This window comes from Arvicola amphibius, chromosome 11, assembly GCF_903992535.2.
Source record: "Arvicola amphibius chromosome 11, mArvAmp1.2, whole genome shotgun sequence".
Lineage (NCBI taxonomy): Eukaryota > Metazoa > Chordata > Mammalia > Rodentia > Cricetidae > Arvicola > Arvicola amphibius.
Genome location: NC_052057.2, coordinates 38,358,245 through 38,379,219, shown reverse-complemented (window position 1 = coordinate 38,379,219; position 20,975 = coordinate 38,358,245). Strand labels below are relative to the sequence as shown.

The 20,975-nt window shown below is 45.3% G+C and overlaps 1 protein-coding gene across 2 annotated transcripts in view; it reads right to left on the bottom strand.

Annotated features, from left to right (window-relative positions):
- Trpc3 (transient receptor potential cation channel subfamily C member 3) overlaps nucleotides 1-20,975 on the bottom strand; it is a 67,111-nt gene that overhangs the window by 43,790 nt on the left and 2,346 nt on the right. For both annotated transcript variants that reach the window (XM_038348014.1, XM_038348015.1), the window contains exon 2: nucleotides 4,341-5,112. In XM_038348014.1, the coding sequence (XP_038203942.1) occupies nucleotides 4,341-5,112 (772 nt within the window). The remainder of the gene's footprint in view (nucleotides 1-4,340; nucleotides 5,113-20,975) is intronic.

Genomic DNA, 20,975 nt, shown 5'->3' with positions numbered 1-20,975 from the left:
AATTCCAGAGAACCTAGACAACAATGGGGACACTAAGAGAGATATACATAGATCTAATCTACATGGGAAGTAGAAAAAGACAAGATCTCTTAAGTAAATTGGGCGCATGGGGGCCATGGGAGAGGGCTGAAGGGGAGAGGAGAGGCAGGGAGGGGAGCAGAGAAAAATGTAGAGTTCAATAAAAATCAATTAAAAAAAGGAGAAAAAAAGAAAAACAAAACAAAAAGATGGAGTACTCTGGCCAGTGACACTCTTCCCTCCATTGCTAACATCCGTATTGTCTGCTAGTCCACCCTGAGCTCCTCCCCACCTCGCACGGCTTCACAACCCCGGTCAGACCAGCAGAGACACCAAGCTGCTCTCAGTTTAGTGGAGTCAGCGTCACAGCTCTTTCATGGTCACTCTACCAAGTCAGGTGACAGGAGCAGACATGAAAAACTCTAAGGACCTGTTAAACCCGAGGCAGAGCAATGCTGTCCAGTTTCATCACAGCCTCTCCACAGCCCTTATCATGTATATGGTTTAATCTCCACTCTGACCATGTACCAGGTGGGTAATCTGGGATTTCCTCAGCCTTTCCCTTAAGCAGAATCCTACCTTCTGTTTGTCCTGAGAGGACTAAATGCCAAGAGCCTGCTTAGTATGCACCAGGAGGCTGAGACACGTATCAGTGTCAGAAGGCATGTTATTTTGAACATAAAACCCAAGATCGGGGGTGGAGAGGTGGCTCAGTGGTTTAGAGCATTAGTTGCTCATCCAGGAGGGATGGGTTTGGTACCCAGTACTTACGCGGCAGCCTATAACTGTGTGTGACTGCAGGTACAGGGGACCCCATACTCTCTTCTGGCCTCTGAGGGCACCAGGCACACATGCGATGCACATACATGCACACAGGCAAAACATCGATACACATAAGGTAAAAATAAATAAATCTTAAATAAATAAAACCTAGGCCAGGGAACCAAGATGCCGTGATAGAGTTTAGTCATCGTGACCTTGGCCTCTGTTTTCCTCCTGCTTGTAAACCGAGAGAGGTCTGTCAGACAAGATAGTTCCTGGCATTACCTCCAGCTGTAAGTGGCCTTCTAACTTGTGGTCTTGTTCCTTCCCCTTTTCCTTCTAGGTCTACAATGGTAGGAACTGAAACTGCTTTCTACTCTGAAGGAAAAGTAGAGGCACAGGGAGGGGGGACAGCTTGCCTTTTGTTTTGTTTTGTTTTGTTTTAACCAGAAAAGTGCATCACCGGCCCAATTAGAATCTGGAAATTCTGATTTGTGTTTTTGTCTCTAATAAATGGTAGGCTTCCTTGCCATTAATTTGGCAGATGATTAGATCCAAGTCTCCATTTCTCCGAACAGCGATAAGACATTTTCACAGCCACGCTGCTCCGTGAATAACACGTCTGGCCAGCCTCGATCAGTTCCTCTAAATTCGTGACCTTGAGGGCTCAGGTCCAGGAGACAACGACCTTCACATGTTCTCTGTACTCCCCAAGGAACTGTGGGGAGTGTGTCAATGGTGAGAAAGTGTGCCTTCCAGGTCAGTGCTAAGATGCCAGAACAGGTTTCTGGAAGGGGAAGACATCGCCCGTGCTTCACCAGGGAGTAACACTCCGTTTCCTCATTTTCAGGCCAGGACTCCGGGCTGAAAATCCCTCTGGGAAGAAGTACAGCGAACAGCACAGAACAGGGCAAATTAGGTTACCTGCTTTCCTCAGGAGCCATCTTCGCTTGTCCTGCCCTGTCAGGGCCCAGACGGCTGGGCTAGGACTTTGGCTGCCTACAGCCCTGACAGACAGGGGTGTGGGGTGAGAGGGCAAAGGAGAGATGGGATAAGAAAGAACCGAAAAAGATGGCCAAGGATGGGGAAGAAGAGGAGGGTAGTGAGGCGGAGTGACTCTCCAGAGACCAAACTACCCTGTTCTGGCTCACAGAGGTCTCTGTGACTCTCAAGCTCGCTCTGTAGGCTGGACCGGGGACATCTGAGATACAGATGGATTTTGCATAGCCTCAGCTATGGTGTCTAGCCTTGAGAACTCAGGTGCATTTTCTCCTGCTTTGCTTGTTTACTTGTGGTGTTTACCCACCTCTGGGAGGTTCTCAGAGGTGACCCTTCCCGTCAGAGTAAAGGAGATTCCAGTCTAAGCATTACCAGCATGGATTTAGCTGGCTGCAGAGGGAAACTATGAATAACAAATTCTCTTCCATCGCTCTACCAAGGCGACTTCTCTGTGTGGAACTGCAAACATCACCATCTTTAGTAAATTATTAAAACATAATCGGAGAAAATATTCCCTTTTATGGAAGTTCTCTTGCAGAGTTTCAACATATATCAAAAAAGTACATAAAGCAAGTTTCTGTAACATTTGAAGTATCAAATAAACAATTTAGAATTACGCTTTTATGACTATCTCAAAAATAAAGAAATGATGTTTAAGAGTATTTTGCCCAGATATTTTTCTACTCTGCCTGATAAGTTTGAAGCTTTAAACATGTTCTCCCTGTGGTCTGTCTAAAATGTTTTCAAGCCTGGTGGTGCATGTCTGTAATCCAAGCCCTTGAGAGGTGGAGGCAGGGGAATCAAAAGTTCAGGGTTATCCTCAGCTGCATAGCAAGTTCAAGGCTAGCCTGGGCTACGTGAGACCCTGTCTTAAAAACTCAGATATGAAACAAAAACAAATTTCATCTTGAATTCAAGGAAAGAACTCTTTCCAAGTAGTCCATAATAGATGTCCTTACATAAGCAAGACTTATTTTATTCTTCAATTTTCCCACATTTCCCCACATTTTTTCTTTTTTTTCCCCACTTTTTTTTTTTTACAACAAAATGTTCAGATTTGTAAGGAATAAAACATGAATAGATTAACAAGATTGTTACACCGTGGCCAGAGCTCCTCCAAGACACAGCAAGGGTTGGCAAACAGATTACAGACTGAAGGTGGGCAAACTAATTTGTGCTGTTTTCCTGAAATCCTCGAGAAAGTAGATTTTCCTTAGCTTGAATTATATTGCTAACTGTGCTTGAACCCCCCCCCCAACTTAATTACAAAAGTATTTATTAAGACGTGAAGGACAGAATAAGCACCCATTCTAATGCTATTACTTTGCTAAAAAGATGGGGTGCTGAGGAACAAGGGCTTGCAACCACCTCCTTGCCTAGAGAGCAAGTGAGCGGGAATGGGCTGCTGAGAACTGGTGAGTTTCACCTTTTGATAAATACCCTCTCTACCCTAGTTTTAAGGACTAGGAGCATTTAAAATGCATAGGAAGGGTGGCATTGGGATAAAATTTAAAAATGGTCTATCACGAATATAGGATTTTCATAAAATAATACTGATTTGACAGAAAAAGGTAACCCATTAAGAAAACCAGTAAAACAGAAAAGGCCCTGTGATGAAGGAAATCATTTTGCTGTCCTTTATGTTTCTGGATTGACCTAACAGTCAACAGCTCATGGCTCTAAACACGTTCATGGAATTCAAGGCGAGGCATTGGTCTCATTAATGAAGTGACTTTAATATTAACAATAGCATAGTATTCTATATTTGCTCTTTAAATTTTGATTCAGGTAGGGTGCTCAGTCTTGACGTTGCCATATGACACCGCCATCTACAAACGTGTCGAGTAGAAACCATAGCTTTCCCGGAAAGCACACAGCCTATGAAGCGCATGCTGGACATGGCTACATCTAAAAATACATGAAGGCTCAGGGTCATGAGTAGAACTTCAAAGAAATGAACGCTTCATCTGAGAAAAGAAAGAGGAGCTCCCCACCACCACCACCACAGTGCTGCCTTCTGACTTGGTGACACCATGCAACAGAACAGAAAGAATCTAGAAAGCAGACAGACTTGTCAAATCTCTCTTTCATCAAAGGGAGACACAGAACTTGTGGGTTTTAAATACTTATCCAGGACATGAAACAGCCACCATCACAACCTCTCTCTAATGCCGTGTGCTATGTTGTCACCAATGAGTTTGTTGCAACATGTCACTGAGAGGAGAAAGACCACAAAGCAAGGCATGCTGTAAGCTCAGCAATTGGGAGGCTGAAGCAGGGGGATTGTTGTGAGTAGCTGGCCATCAAGAGCTATGAAGTATGAGGACAGCCTAGGACCCTGTCTATACCAGAAAGAAACTAGACCTGATAGCACATTCTTGTCAACCCAACATTTGGGAGGTTGAGACAGGAGGATTGCTGTGAATGTGAGGCCAGCCCGAGCTGTAAAGTGAGGATCTATCTTAAAACAGACAAACAGACAAAATCCCAACAGACACGGGGCAGAACTGACACTTCTGCATACCCGAAGCACAGCAGGCTGGGGGCTTCCACCGGCCTACCTTGAACTCCTTCTCTATGTTAGCTAGCTTGGCCAGCTCATTGCTGAGTTCCAGGGCCGTGAGCACAGGGTCCTCGCTGGAGAGCGACAGGTATGCAGGGCTGGCCAGTCCCTTGTAAGCGTTGATCCGAGACCTCGAGTGGCTGAAGGCATCAAGCCGCTGCTTCTCGGCACAGTCGGCACAGCGACAGAAGTAGTCGTGGGGCCGCTCGATGCGCGCGCCCTTGAGCAGCAGCAGGTGCACCACCTCGTACTTATGGCAGTGTGCAGCCAGGATGATGGGCGTGATGTCAGGCGAGAAGCGTGTACCATCCTCATCATAGGCATAGAAGTCATCGTCCCGCAGTTCCTGCTCGCAAGGACTAAGTGTCAGGCGCCGGCTGGCCGCAAAGCCTGGGTGGCCGAGGATGGCCTCCACGATGCGTACATAGCCCTTGCTGATGGCTAGCAACAGCGCATCACCGATACGTGCCAGGTTCTCCTTCTTCAGCAGCAGCTCAGTCACCTCCAGATGCTCATTGCCGACAGCCAACTGCAGTGCATTCTGGCCCATGTAGTCCACACAGTTGACGTTGAGCGTTTGGGACTCCTCCAGCATCTTGCGCACCACCGGGATGTTGCCGTACTCTGCAGCGTCCAGGAAGCGCTCCTCCTCAGCTGTGAGGCTGGGCCCACGAGAACCAAACATGAAGGCCGGGCCACGCACCGCCTGGCGCCGGCCCTTGTCACGCATCCCTGCAGTGCGCCACCTCGACGGGCTGCCCTCCGAGGACCTGATCAGTGGGGTGACAAAACAATGTGGGACTTTGAGGCCTGTATCCTTCTCCCCCAGCAGACCCGGCTGCAGACCCGAAGCCAGGGAATGGCTGGGGAAACTGCTAAGATCGACCACCCCAGCTTACCCCTCACCTAACACAGGCTGCATGAGCTTCAGGGAGGAGCCCATGGCCCTTCCCAATTGCAGGTCCAGTTCATTCTGCCTTCGGATGGAAAAATAATGGGATAATTTTCATGCACATACCCCTCCCTAGTAAAAAACACAAAAGAACAAAAAGCACTTCATACCACTCTGTACCCTGCCGCTTCAGCCTGGTTCCTGCTGTTAAATAGCTTAGTGACAGACACTTGGCCTAGCATGTGAGGACTTGGATTCAATCTCTACTACCACGAAAAGAAAACCCATCCTAGGAGTGTCTACGGACACTCAGCATCCATGCCCCAGGCTGGAGTACCCAACAGAGGTTAGTTTTTGTCAAGAATCAGGACAGAATAACATTCTAAACCAAAATTACACACGCAGCCCGGTATTAAGTCGAGTATCATCTCCCTTAGCTTTAACTTTTTCCTTCCCCTACCAAAGGTCGGTTTGTTTGCTTGCCTGCTTGTTTGTTTTACAGCGTTCATCTTTGCAGTAGACAAGATTCACCAAATAGAAAATCCAAACATCTACCAAGATTTACATCATTGAATATAACTCTCATTGTAAGGGTTGATTAATTGCTAAATTACACATTTGCCTGTTGAACTAGAAGGAAATTGCTTGACCAGTAGATTAAAAATAACTAGTGTTACTTCACGAACATTGCTCCAGATACGGCTCCTCGGGCCAGAACGATGTGCCCTGCAATCCTGCTACCAGCCACACCAGCTGAGATCGAACTGCATCAAAGCCAAGGCCGTGAACTGGTGTGTGAGGCAACTTCAGTTCACGTCTTATTTTTTATGAGTCTGGGTAAATGATTTTATTTCCTGGGCCTTCTTACCCCATATGTAAAACCCAGAGGGGGGGTTCCTCCTGCTCATCCCAGAACTCAGAAAGCCAAGACCTTGTCTCCTCAAAAAGGAAGGAAGGAAGGAAGGAAGAAAGAAAGAAAGAAAAAAAAGAAGGAAGGAAAACATTTTAAAATAATAACGCCAGGCATGGTGGCACAGACCTATGGTTTCAGTAACTAGGGAAGGAATTGTGGAGGGGTGTGAGGAGGGGGTGTTAACACACTTAGGTTCAAGGCCAGTCAGGGCAACTTAGTAAACTCTGTCTCAAGGTAAAAACTGAAACAAGGTCTGGGGAAACAGACGAGCTGTAGAGCAATTGTCTAGTATGCACGAGGCCCCAGTTTCAACATCCGGTTCTGCAAAAAACGGTGAACAAAATGAAAAGGCCCAGATTTTGTGAGTTTATAAATAAAAGCTTTTGTAAATGTTCCGTGTCTCTGAAAATTGCAAAATAAATTATATAATTTTCACATTGTGGTTATCTGTAACAGCTCAATGACTGATACATTTTACTGGCCAAATATTGTACAAATATACAAATCTCTATCTCTACCTTTATCTAGTTGCATGAATTTTTTTTCTGATTCAATGCTCAAAATAACTTTCTTTTAAAAAAACTGCAGATTTTTTTTTGGTATGAGCTATATCAAAAGATGTCATTTAAGCTTTTTTCCACATTACTGACTTTTGAAGCAAATAAACTCAACTTAAAAGTGCGTGGCTGGGAAGCAGTCACTCTATTTCTATCATATGTATTTCAGAAACATCTCCTACCACTGAAAAATGTATTCACAGAGCTGGGGTTTGAAAATTCATGGGAAAGACCTCATTTTACCAGCCTCCCTGGGGGGGCTGGCTAAATTAGGGAGCTTCCCCAGCAAAGGAAGTGGGGTGCCGGCACCCAGATCGTCTCAGTTCTGTAGACTCCTGGGACACAGCAGCCCTGGCTGTTGGGAGCTGAGAAAACAGGGGTGCCTAGTGAAGGTGTTCCTGCTGCCGAGAAAACAGGGGTGCCCAGTGAAGGTGTTCCTGCTGCCGAGAAAACAGGGGTGTCTAGTGAAGGTGTTCCTGCTGCCGAGAAAACAGGGGTACCTAGTGAAGGCGTTTCTGCTGCCGAGAAAACAGGGGTGCCCGGTGAAGGTGTTCTTGCTGCCGAGAAAACAGGGGTGCCTAGTGAAGGCGTTCCTGCTGCCGAGAAAACAGGGGTGTCTAGTGAAGGCGTTCCTGCTGCCGAGAAAACAGGGGTGCCTAGTGAAGGTGTTCCTGCTGCCGAGAAAACAGGGGTGCCTAGTGAAGGCGTTCCTGCTGCCGAGAAAACAGGGGTGCCCGGTGAAGGTGTTCTTGCTGCCGAGAAAACAGGGGTGTCTAGTGAAGGTGTTCCTGCTGCCGAGAAAACAGGGGTGCCTAGTGAAGGCGTTCCTGCTGCCGATAAAACAGGGGTGCCTAGAGAAGGCGTTTCTGCTGCCGAGAAAAGAGGGGTGCCTACTGAAGGTGTTTATGTACCCCAGGGTAGATCGTACTTCAGGGACATCCCACTTTCACGTCTGGATGGCATGGAAAGTTGATACTCCGTGCTTGAGAAAACAAGGCACGGTATTCTCAGCTGCAGTTTCCCTGGAACTCTGGGGCATAGGACTGAAGAACACGGAAGGGACTTCCACCTTGCTCTTGTGCCCGCATGCACAGTTTGAACAAATAAGAGCAGGGTTAAGAACGTATAAATATTTGTGTCATTTAACCCTGTCATTGACAATTATTTAAAAATGTAGGCATCTTTAGTGACCACTACATTACAATCTTTCCGCAGTTAAAAACATGGAGTGTAGGGGTAGGTTATGTAGGTGGGGGAACACAGGAGGGACAAAGGTTGGTAGATGGTTTTTAGATGGGCACAAAGCAGAAAGTGGCATTCATCACAGAATGTACAGAAAAATGTCAAACCCTATAATGAGGACTTTAGAAAAATCTTGTACTACTGAGGATGATTTATTGGTATTAATAGTACTAATTTCATTGGGTTAAGTTATAAATTGGGTTTGGAATGCTAGAATTTCCATGTTGTATAAAAGGTCTTGTTTCTGCCATTGATAATATGTTGATATTACCTAAAGCCTAACAAACTATATATCCGGAATATGTCTATGGAACTCCAACTTATACACACATGGATTATGTTTTTCTTTAGAAAATGAATTTTTATCATTCACCTTAATGAACAAGATTTTTAATTTAATGACTTGCTTACAAAGAACTAGCTATAAAGAACCTTACAATTTTTTGCAAAAGAGCCTGAGTTGAGAATACTAGAAAATGCTAGGGTAGGTATGGCCTTGTTGGAGGAGGGGTATCACTGTGGGGTAGCCTTTGAAGTTTCAAAAGCCCACCCCTCACCCCCCTCCACTGCTCCCCGCAGATCAGGATGTGAAACTCTCTGCTACTTCTCCAGATATGCCTGCCTCTAAGCTACCATGTTAGCCCCACCATGGGCATGGACTAACCCTCTGAAATATACACAAATCCCCAATTAAACACTTTCTTCTATAAGAGTTGCTTTGATCGCGGTGTCTCTCCACAGTGATGAAGATGAACTCTATATAGCATAAGTCAGCCAAATGAGCCAGGCCCACGCTGTCTTTAAAAGATCCCCAGTGACTTAAAGGTGAGGCCTGATCTCAAGCTAAACAAACTATACCTAACACTTGAAAATGAAAGAGCCAAGTGAGCACTCCTTATTTCATGGGATTCATGGTAGGTGAATTCTCTAATTTTCCTTACAGAGCTGAAATAAGCTTCCTTCCTCTGCGCCTATGCGGCGAAGTCAGCCTCCATGGGCAAACAGGTCCAGAGTCAGAGGTGCTCGGCATGTCACTTTCAGCGTTTGAAATAAGGCGAGAAGATGCCAGCCTCCGAAAATGTTAACAGAACCTTTCCCCAGGATTTTCCTCTCTGCAGACCCTCATCCAATGGGTCTACCCACTCAGCACTTGGAGGGCGCTCTGAAGAGACTTTGCTCCCACAAAGCACTGGAGCAGTATTGACTGAAGTACAAATTCTGCAGGGCCGTGTTTGGTCCTTCCTTAGTGCTAAGGTGGACAACCTGAGCATTTGACCGCTGCAGACTGAACCCTCTCCGTTCTGCCGCTAGAACCATATGAGGACATACAGGGAAAGGAAGTATCTGTTAGCAAGCCAGAAAGAGTTCCCACCAGAGCCTGACCATGTCAGCACCCTGATCTCGGAATTCCAGGCTCCAAAACGGCCAAAAAACAGGTTTCTGTTGAAGACACAATCCATAGGGCCTAATTGGCACAGCCAGAATGGAATGAGACCCTTTACATTTGCTTAAGTAATTTTTTTAGAGTTCCTTGGGATCTTTGGATTTGTACAAATATTTAAGCCGACGAAAAGTTCTCCTGGGAACTATTTTTGTACGGCCATTGGGAACCTTCTGCTCCACTCCTCTCAGAAGCAAAAATACAAGCAACACTCCCCAGTTGTCATAACTTTCCATAGAGTCATCTGACCTCTCTAACATTGTTTCTACAACAGTGGCCTGACTTCCACCTGAAGCGTGGGCTGAGCTGCAGATTTTCTGTCTTATTCCAGGGGAACTGACTATTCTGCATCTCCCAGGGGTGGGACCCTGGGATATGTATTTTAAATGAGCCCCTTTAGTAATTCCTCTCTGCCGGAATATGGGACCCTGCACCATAGACCAGTGGAATTCCTCTGCGTCAGTGACCCTGGGTTATCAGGGTTTTCAGCACTTGTGACACTGGCCCTGTCAAAATTAAAGTTCAAATGCCGTATTTGAGCAGCAAAGACGAAGGGACGTATGACCCTATATCCATGTAGTTTTTGCTGTTGTTGTTGTTTGTTTCTATTGAAAATTTGATTTCCATAAAGTGATTGCCAGAGCAGCCTACAAAGTGTCTTTACCTGTGACCTTTCAACACCGTGTTCTTGCTTCATCAATAAGATTTTACAAAGGTTACTGAACTAAGGGGTTGAAGATATTGAGCATATTCAGCCGAAGACACCAATACATTATGCCTTTCATAGGATTTCAAGTGCCAAAGTCAGTCCACCCCTGTGCATCAAGAAGCCGCTTTCTAGATGATTGTTTCATCTTTTAGCTTATACTCCATGCATTTTAAAGAGTATTAAAGTTCTTTAAACGTGAAAGCAGCTTGTTAGCAGCCAATCCTTTAGTGCCGCTACTGCACAGGATCCCGAAAAGCAAGGTCATTTCTTATCATTTTCCAGGTTTGCATTTCCATCATCCCAGTGCCCGAGGAGAAGTGCTCACACAGCGTCTGTGCTGCTGAGTTACCCCTCTTGCCACGTGACCTGAGTTTCCCCAAAACAGCTGCTACCCATCCTGTAACTCAGAAACACCCAATCAAACTAGCATTCCTAGCTTGTGCGTCTCAAGGTCCTAGTCAGGCTGGGAGCTTGAAGGTCATCTGGGGCCCAGGGTTTGACCCTGCCCATTGCAGAATCCTGAAGCTTCGGGCTGTTCTCATGCGGGATCTGTCTTTCCATTCCTGCCTGAGCCCCCCTTCAGGGCTTCATCAAATCCCCGCCAGGTTATGGCAGCAGCTCTGCAGCAGGAGGCAAAGCAGGCCAGCCTGGCTAGCACGTGACATGTATGCTGGGCTTTCAAGGCACTATCAGATTTAATTCTCCCAACGATATTATGAAACAAACCTTTTTTTCCTCTCTACCTCATAAATATACAATTTGACCTTAAAAAAAAAACAAACCAAGAAACCCCTTCCTAAGGGTACACACCTAGTAAAGGGCAGGACTGGGAGACCATGGAATCTGCTCACTTTGGTGTTTCCTGGGGCTCCCAGTCCTCTTTACACCCACAGTCTCCCCAGCACGGTGTCCTCATCAGACGCTGGTCTACCATTCACAGTTCACAGACCCCTACACATATTTCAGAGTCAATACTCTCCTATTATCGTTCAGGGATGTCCACAGCTCCCTCCGCTTGACCTAGCCAAGCTTGTTCTCAAATTCATCCCTCCCCATCCCGTTAACACACGATCCTTCTTCCTCCTGTACTATCAGGGATACTTTCTAAAGACGTGCTAGGACACTGTTTTATTCCATGTTTCCAAATACAGGGTCTTTGGCCTTGTTGAGTGAGTATCTTTCCTGCTTACGGGAGAGTGAACATGAAACACAAGAGATCGAATGACTATTTTGGGTTTTGTAAGAAAATGTAAGGCTTCATGAGAAGAATTTGCGGAAAAAGAAGCTATCCTTGGCTGAACCTGCTCAATTCCCTTTTTTTATTCATTCTGAAGGACCCCCACCACAGCATGATCTCATCACATGAACAGGATAGTCCTCCCATTTTCCACAGCAGAGCAGATGCTCACTGTCCCAGGGAATAAAAAGAACAAAGAGAGTAACATCAATCACAAGTGACATTCAAGAGGGTCAGGATGAGTGGGTGTTTCCTAGAGTCGGTGGAGAGGTTGGTCCACAGTAGGAGTTTTCTCCTGCCACTCCCAACTCCCATGGAAGATGAGGGCCAGGGAGCCTGCATCAAAGCCAGGGTGATGTACCAAGGGCGGGTGGACCACTGGGGCGGAGAGGGAGATGGAGGCTGCCATGGACACCAGGGATGCCAGCTGTAATCCAGCAGATTCCTCGGAGTATTAAAACCACACAAAGAACCCTTTCATTATATCATCAAACAGCTAAATGAGGCCAACCTTCCAGTGTCTCTCCAAGCGTGCTCAGTGGTGGGCAAAGCTGGGCCATACAGGGCTGAACCTCTTTGGAAACTGGACGGAGACTCAGGAAGTAAAAGCCTTACGCACTGGCTCAGAATACAGAAAGACTCTGCTCTAGTTTGCCACATTCCTGTGTGACATAGAGCAGATCTTCTCTCCCTGTCAGCTCATGTAACTGCTTAATTGCTTAATTAACTTAATTGCTTAATTGATTGATTGCTTAATTCACTTGCTGAGTAAGTATCTGTTTAGTAAGCAAAGAAACAAAACTCATTTACCCCACATATTGGATATTGGGTTATTTTGTCTCTTGTAGTCAGTCCCTTGAAGGTCAAGAGAAAGCTCTGTTCACCTAAGGTGTGGTAAGTGATTTTTTAACTCTACTATACCTGCTTCTGGAATGTTCCTCCTGCTGTTGCTTCCATCCCTGAACATCTTAATTCTACCATTCATCAATTTTTCTTGCCATGCTCCAGCTCGCATTGTACCTTAACATAGAAGGCTAAGCTCCCAGGGTGAAGCCTGGGGGTTCATTTTGAAATGGGGGGCTTCCGCCCTTTTGGCAATTACTCTTGACCACATGGGCCTGCACTTCTGGGCTGTGGATAGCTTCATAACTGAGACGGTATTTCCCTCCTTGTTTTCTGTCTGCTGGGCTATGCTCTTGAGTGCCACTGTTTCGTAGAGGATAAGTGTTCAATGCTTATTTTAAACGTCTTGCTCTCCACGAGGTGTAGAATAATCTCGTCACTATTCCAGACACTTGCTAGAGATACTACTGTTGCTGATGAAAAGGCCGTCTGAATGCCAAGTAAGGTCCTAAAGGTGACAGAGACGTAGGAGGTTAGATCAGAGCTCAGAAGTCTTCTCTCAGACACTCTGTATGTTATATGCCAACAAGAAAAAACCCATCAATTTGAAAACCAAAATAGCATCGTGAAATTATATACTAACCTTACGTGTTGGACAACTTTGATTCTACAGTGAACAGCTACTAAAATGGCTCTCTGGATTGGCTCCTAAATGCCTTGAGGCTATCTCTCAGTGACAAATGAACAATATTAGTCACCTCAGATTCTTTATTAAAATGAGGTAAAGAATTAGCCAAACACTCAGTCCGTGTAGCAAGTAAACAAAGCAATACCACCAGCGACGGTCATGGCACTGAGAATAACACAAAAATGCTTTCCTGGGTCTGTTTGCAATACTGAAGAAAGTTTGAGCCTGTGGGTGAGGACTCTACCATTCATGTTGTGAGGGACAGGAAGACCAGAAGGAGCTACAGGAGAGAAGGGAACCTCCCTACTTATGTTGTGAGGGGCAGGAAGACCGGAAGGAGCTATGGGTGAGAAGGGAACCCCACCATTCACGTTGTGAGGGGCAGGAAGACCAGAGGGAGCTATGGGTGAGAAGTGAAAATGTATCACAAATCAACCACTCTGCTACTTGAGGTACAGGGGACAGTGGTGACTGCAGGCTCTGAAAATCAGCAATGAAATGTCAAGAAACAGACGACCCAGCAAGCAGTGCCTGCCAATCAACGCAGCCCCTGCTAGAAACATCTTATGTTATTCAGTCTGCCTACATACACGTGGCGATAAGAGAAATCCCACAAACAGCTCACAGCGCTACTCCAAACTTGCGTCTCTAAACATGTGATCAGGGAGGGGAAGAAGTGGCACGGGAGTCACTCTGAACTTCTGCAGCCCCTGAGGGTGTCAGTACCTGCACACATCGGACACCACAGCCCATCATCACCATAACAACCAAACCAGCAAGAGAAGACGCTTCATGTAACAAAGAAGGAGGCACAGCTTCCACCTCCAGAGTCCTATAACATGCTGGCGAGATGACTTAGCAGATAAAGGTGCTCTTTGACAAGTAGGCAAGTTGGATTCCCTGGACCCATGTTGTGAAAGACGAGAACTGACCCCAGAAAATTGTTTTCTGACCTCCATAGGCCCCCCAACACCAATAAATACATAAATGTTACCAAAAAAAGATGTCCATGCCACAAAAACAAAATGTAGAGATTGCCACACTTAGCAGACCCGGAAAGTAGTTGGGTCTTTCTAGTGAAGGATCTCTAAGTTACTGCCAGTCAGAATTCTATCAGAATTTTTTTTAAGACAGGGTCTTGTTGTGTAACCTTGGTTGGCCTAGAACTCACTGTATAGACCAGGCTGGCCTTGAACTTACAGAGATCCAACTGCTTCTGACTCCCAAGTGCTGGGTACCTAGTTGACATTCTGAATTATTAACGTGTAGGAAACCTGTTGGGTGTGTGTTAACCGTGGGGGACAGGAAGCTGCTGGATTCTGAGGGGGGAGGGAAGCTCAGATGAGTCTTCACTCCCCTTCATCTTCTTCTGGAAGCATGCATGGTAATTTTTCAGATTCTTAGCAGTTAAAACCAGACAAAGCAAAAATCCGAGCTGTCTGCTGTTCCCTCCAAAGCCCACTAGGAACAGAAAGGGAAGCGCCAGCATTTCCTGCCCGACCCCTGAGGAAACTTCTTAAATCTCAAGAACACATCAGGCAAACACCTTCTAGAATGTACCTACGTATGCTTCCTGGAATGCGTTTGTGCCTAACGCCATGAAACCAACTTTCATAGTACTGTGTCTATTTTCATACCTGCCTCCTCAAGGATTTAAAAACTTCCCGCGGAGCACAGACTGCCTCTTTGCCCACAAGCCTGGCTCTCACACAGGATGGAGAGTACCTGCTGGAAAAGGGGTGTACGGATGGCACCAATACTAGTTGCTATGTCTGAAGACTCAAGGAAGAGAGATTTTGCCTCAGATCAAAGAATACCATTAGGCACCTATGACAGTGTGTGCAAATAATGGTAGCTTTTCAATAAAAAGAAATAATGTATTAATGAAAATTAATAACAAGTCATTAAAGTAATATAAACAACCACCCTTTCGATCAACTTTTCAATTGCATATTTCTGCTGAATTACATTTGCTCCTTAGTACGCCCCAACTTGGAAGCATTTGCTGAGTTAGATGCCTTTTTATTTTAACCTTACCTAAAGTTATGTCTTACCAGGGAAATTGGAGGGCAAGTAAGGGATACATCGTGAGATTGATAATCCCTAAAGATCAATCAGTAATAGATCCTTCCTTATAAAATAAATTCATTTTCATGACACCAATTGAAACTGATTTTTACCACTTCAGAAGACTGGAGGTAATAAAATAGAAACTCCTATGAATTCAGTGTATAACTGGAATAAGACTAGAGACGAAATGAATTCAAATGACAGAAGTCGACTGATTCTAGACACTCATATTTGACTACTTAAATGTTAATCACTATTAATTAATTCTTCATGCTTTGCCTCCTATTCTATTAGAAACAGAGAGACCTGGTTTTCCCTCATGAACATCATGTTCAAAGCCCAGAGCCCGAGGTTTTCAGATACCTGTTCCTCTCCATCTTTCCACCCTGCAACCTGTGTTTCATCAGAGAGTTCAGATCACCAGCTTTATTTGACAATATCCATCTAGAGGTGTAAAAGCGGAGTGAGAAAAAAAACCATTGGTCAAGGTCTTTCCTTAACAGGTTTCACATCCGTGGGCATTTTTTTTTTTTTCCGAGACAGGGTTTCCCTGTAGTTTCTAGAGCCTGTCCTGGAACTAGCTCTTGTAGACCAGGTTGGCCTCGAACTCAGAGATCCGCCTGCCTCTGCCTCCCGAGTGCTGGGATTAAAGGCGTGCGCCACCACCGCCCGGCATCTGTGGGCATTTTAATATCATTTAAAAACTCCAGTATCAGATATATCTTACCGCTTATTTTTGAATGCTGAGGATAGGTGAGGATTCTTTCTATATCTTTTGTTTGTTTGTTTTCAAGACATGGTTTTCCTATGTAGCCAAACTTCAAACTCATGGTGATTCTCCTGCCTCAACCTCCTGAATGCTGGAATTACAGGGATGTCACTATACGAAGCTTAGTTTTCTCTTTATAGGATAGTTTCTAACTAGATAACAGTAGTTAAACATTCCTGACCTAGATGCTAAATTAAAGACCGAGTGCTGTAGCAGGCCTAATTATTCTCATAATGTCATTGCTGTTTCCCTTCTGTACAAGGTGGCCAGTCCCAGTCCACACCCCAGCCGCTCTGTGGAAGGCCAGACTCCCTGATGGTCACCCTACACAGGCACTAGCTGGATTCCGCACTTAGAGTAATACCATTATATGTTAAGGGCAGCATGAGGTAGGCTGAAAGCCAGAGCCCTCTCCTCAGATGCCTGTGCCCAGGCAAGGTGATTATGCTCCCTGAGGACTCAGACTGATCAGGCCTTCTTCCTACCATACAGGAGCCAGGCTGACTAGGCCTTCTTCCTACTAAGGCTACAGGAGCCAGGCTGACTAGGCCTTCTTCCTACTAAGGCTACAGGAGCCAGGCTGACCAGGGCTTCTTCCTACCATACAGGAGCCAGGCTGACCAAGGTTCCTTCCTACCAAGGCTACAGGAGCCAGGCTGATCAGGGCTCATTCCTACCAAGGCTACAGGAGCCAGGCTGATCAGGGCTCCTTCCTACCAAGGTTACAGGAGCCAGGGCTCCTTCCTACCAAGGCTACAGGAGCCAGGCTGACTAGGGCTTCTTCCTACCATACAGGAGCCAGGCTGACCAAGGCTCCTTCCTACCAAGGCTACAGGAGCCAGGCTGAATAGGGATTCTTCCTACCAAGACTACAGGAGCCAGGCTGACCAGGGCTTCTTCCTACCATACAGGAGCCAGGGTGATCAGGGCTCCTTCCTACCATACAGGAGCCAGGCTGACCAGGGCTTCTTCCTCCCAAGGCTACAGGAGCCAGACTGATCCATCCTTCTTCCTACCAAGGCTACAGAAATTCTACCAACACTTTTCTTCCTCCAACACATTTCCCATGGTGTTCTATTGCCTAATGTAAATGGGGGTTATGATTTATGGGATATTGCAAAACAGTAAAATTAAAATATTAATATTTTAATATTTAAAATATTAAATCTATTAAGGGAAATTAATGGTTAAAGATAATTTTAATGGAGAGAGAGACAGAGAGAGACACAGAGAGAGAGAGAACGGGGAGAATGAGAAACTTGCTATCGCATCACAGGAATGAAAATCCCTGACATCCTACTCCTCAGGGGATGGGCAGTGTGGGATTGGGACCTCTGCAGTACTGAGACAAATAATAGCAGTAACACTTGGCAGGGTCACTTTCTTTTGGAGAGGTCCTCTTGTCTCCTTTGCCCTGGCTTGATTCTCCTACGCACCTCCCAAGTGTTCTCAAGTTGATCTGCCACCAGCAGCTGCGTGGCGACCATGACTTAATTGGCTCTCACAAATGAATTACTACTAATTAATAGTTCCCTATATTGCTCTTCCCTGGAGTAAACTTATTTTAAAATGTCTTTGAGGAAGAGATAAATGTGTTAACTAAAGGAGGCCACAGCGCAAACAGCATAGCCCCGGGAACCTGGATATTTCAGATGACCTGGGACTGCTGTGATCCAGTTGTGGCTTCAACTTCTTAATTTGCAAAAGAAAGCAAGGGGCATGGCTTCCATCTCAAAGATGAGACCCATCTTCAGAATACTCAGTGTCTGTTAAGTGTGGAGGAAGAGTCTAAGATTGGTGGGATGGGGACATGGGGGTCCTTACACCACCGTGGAAACATTTTCTACCCCTTTGCTCAAAACCATGTCATGACTGCGAGCATTCTTCCCTCTGCAGTCTCGGTTCTGTTATTAAAAAAACACTGTCAGTACGTAAATAAACAAAACATAAACACGGGGGTGCTTGGTTTCAAGCAAAGGAATAGAAGACTTTCTTATCCCCTTCTCTCCAAAATTCTTCTACAGACAAGAAAACAAAGAGTAATGCAAAGCCCATAAAAACAAGAGACATCTGTAATGTCATGATGTATGAGGAAGGTGACGAGAAAGGTCATAGAGCAGCTCATTACTTAGAAGAAAGGTGCTGTATTCCAGACAGCACCGCAGAAAACAGGTCGGCACTGGCAGAGAAGGCCAGAAGTTCAGGGCCTTCTAGAAAGGAAAAAATCAGGCTGCAACCGAAAGAAGTGACTTGCTGAAGTCTAGGCAAGGAATAGGTCAAAGTGCTTCCCTAGGTCCTGAACCCCAGCTGACACAATCAAATGACAATCCTTACTCTTTTCTATGAAAGAGAGAATGTGGACTCTCTGAAGACAGAAAAAAAGAAAAGACACACTAGAAGTGGGCATTCCAGGGCAGGCATCAATCAGTAAGAATTTCAAATGCCCACTTTCATAACACTGACAGCAATTTTATCAGTCTGTACCCCCACCTCGAGAAATGTAATTTTTCAAAGCACATCCCTGAAATAAGAAGAAAAAACATGCTACAAAAAAAAAAAAAAAAAAAAGAGCACACTTAAAAGAAAAGAGGTCTTAGAGATAAACATTGTAAAGGCTAGCTGGGCCTTGTGGGTGGAGCTTAGTGCAAATCCATGTCCTTAGCATATATGAGACCCTTGGTTTAATACCCAGACCCTGTGCATGTGATTTTTTGGGAAGAATAATATAAATGATAAATATTGAAAAATAGCAGAGAAGAGGTAGACAAACTAGATGAGCTTAGGAAATCTAATGTTAGAATAATAGGATTTCTGGAAAGAAATAGAGAAGGAAAACTGAAAAATTGCAACAACAAAAGAAACATTTCAGGAATGAACATAAGACAATTTTCTCAGGACAAAGGAACTCCAGGTCACCAAGTCTTCATTTCCCCAGCGAAAAGACGGCGCCCCCACAAGGCACAGCCTCAGAAGAGCGTGCATACAGAGACCATTCTAAAAGGCCACATGCAAAGCAAGTCAGAGAAATCTGGAAGGAATATTTTCAGGAAAACATTCTCAGTTGGAGACTGTAGAAGACGTAGCTCAAAATCCAAAACCCAAATGTGACAAATAGTTAGTCCAAGAAAAATATGCAACTATAGAAGAAATGTAGCCACATTAGTGTAATTTGGTCGCGCAACTCAATAATGAAGACTTTAAGATGTTGGCCAGAAATTGTAACAAATTTTGTTGTGGGAGATAGGGGAAAATAAGAGGTTTATGTTAGGGAAACATCTCAAGATTGGGGATGGCATCTCAATGCTATATGTAACAAAATGTCAGTACCCGATGCACTGGAACAGAGTGGATGGGAGAAGTGCTGTGGACAGAAGACAGGAGGATGATGGGAATGGCTGGGGCTTGCCATTCGCAAACGCTTTTTAGTGCTCTGTCTAACAGGCAAAGCTATATCTGTGCATTACCTTGACATTGTATAAACATAATTTAGAACAAACTGACAAAATGACAACTTCCTCTTACGCATAACGAAGCTGTGCCTCCGGGGCACAGAGCTGACAGAAAAATGCAAAGAGTCAAATTCTAAAGGTCTTCAGTTTAGGGCCACTCTGTGCTCTACTGGAAAATTAATTATTGTAAAGCAGCCCGCCTTTTCCTTTATAACCAGAATTTTCCCAGTTTAGAGAGACGCAACAGTCACTCGAGAGCCTGAGTTCTCCTCCAGGGGTGGGAGGAGGGTTACTTAGGTCTGATAACTAACCCAATCCCTACCAGAGGCCCTCATCCCACAGCCAAATGAGCCCACTGAAACGAACATCCTGCTAGATCGCATGGGATACGACGCGCCGTGCTCTCGGCCACCCTTTCAAATAGTTGTGCATCAACAGCTGTCGTTGACTTGCTTATCAACTTGTAGGAATCATGTGGCTGTGTGTACTGATTTCCTCATTTGTCAGCCACAGTGACGAGACCCGCTCTAAGGAGCTGTGATTCAAGCCAGGGCTTACATAAACACAAACTGCTGTTTTCATTATAACTGACTTTGGGCACAGAGCTCTCTTTTCTAGAAGTCAATCTCTGTTAATGAGAGCATTCTGAGAACTGCGATAACTCACACATACTAGGTTTATTCATGTTTATGGTAGACTCATGAGCATCTGCTGTCTTGATATTTGCCACCACTCTGCCAATGTTTCCATTTTCGGGGTTTTCTGGGCAGCCCAGGGTTAGCACCACCCTGCCCTTACCCCTCATCCCTGTCTCTCCATCAGATCAGTTTTCCCTCAAGGCACTAATTTACATTCCCTCTGTTTCTGTCTTCACGGTTCTTGGGACTGTCTCGTGTGATCATACAACTCCTGAACAAGTCCCCTGACAGCCAGCTCTCACCTTCTCCCCAGTCCCAGCCCGGATTTCCCATCTCTTGCTGGACACCATGAGGAGAATCATCTGAAAAGTCAGAATCTTCCTTTTCAACAATGGCACCAATGGCCCTGGTTATCCATGTCAGGATACCCAAACTGTCCCTAACCCAGCTTCTTTAAAAACTCTTCATGCAGAGTACAATGGGGATAAAAACCTCATAGATTTCATTCGCATGTTCCCTCTCCCAGACTCCTGTAGCACTGATACTACCCTGTGACCGATCCCAGGCACTGACAGCTACAGCAGCTTCCTGATTTGTTCCTTCACATTCTGGCAACAGCCACTTCCCTACAGTTTCTGCTGCGCAGAGTGACTTCGATCACATCGCTTCTGCTTCTAAACAATCGAAGGCTCCCTACTGCCCATCAAAATGTCTTCAAATCTCATGCTCTCCTCCACATACTTTATGCTCCAACCAGACTCAACTAATATGCTCCTGAAACATGCCTGGCATTCTTCGTGGTGGAGCGTGGGCTAATTGCCCGTCTTGTCTCATCCTGTGACCCCTCCAGGCCCATATTGGTTTCCTTAATATCTCCACAAACAAATCGCCTTCTCTCCTTTGGACTTAGCACGTCTCAGCTCTACTTTCATATGGTTTTGAGTAATACTCATATTCTTCAGACCGATGATGGCCTCATTGTCCATGCCCAGCCTCGTTCCCACTCCGCCTCACAAATAGAGGGAAGTTTCGTTCCTCATTTTTGTGGGTTGTTGTATCATGCCTGCACAAGGGTCCCCTTGGAGCAGAAACTCATGAGCACACACCTCCAACCCTTTCTACGCTTATCAGATATATTTAATAATTGAAGATTTCATGAATGAAGTTTTTCTCTGATGATGCTAG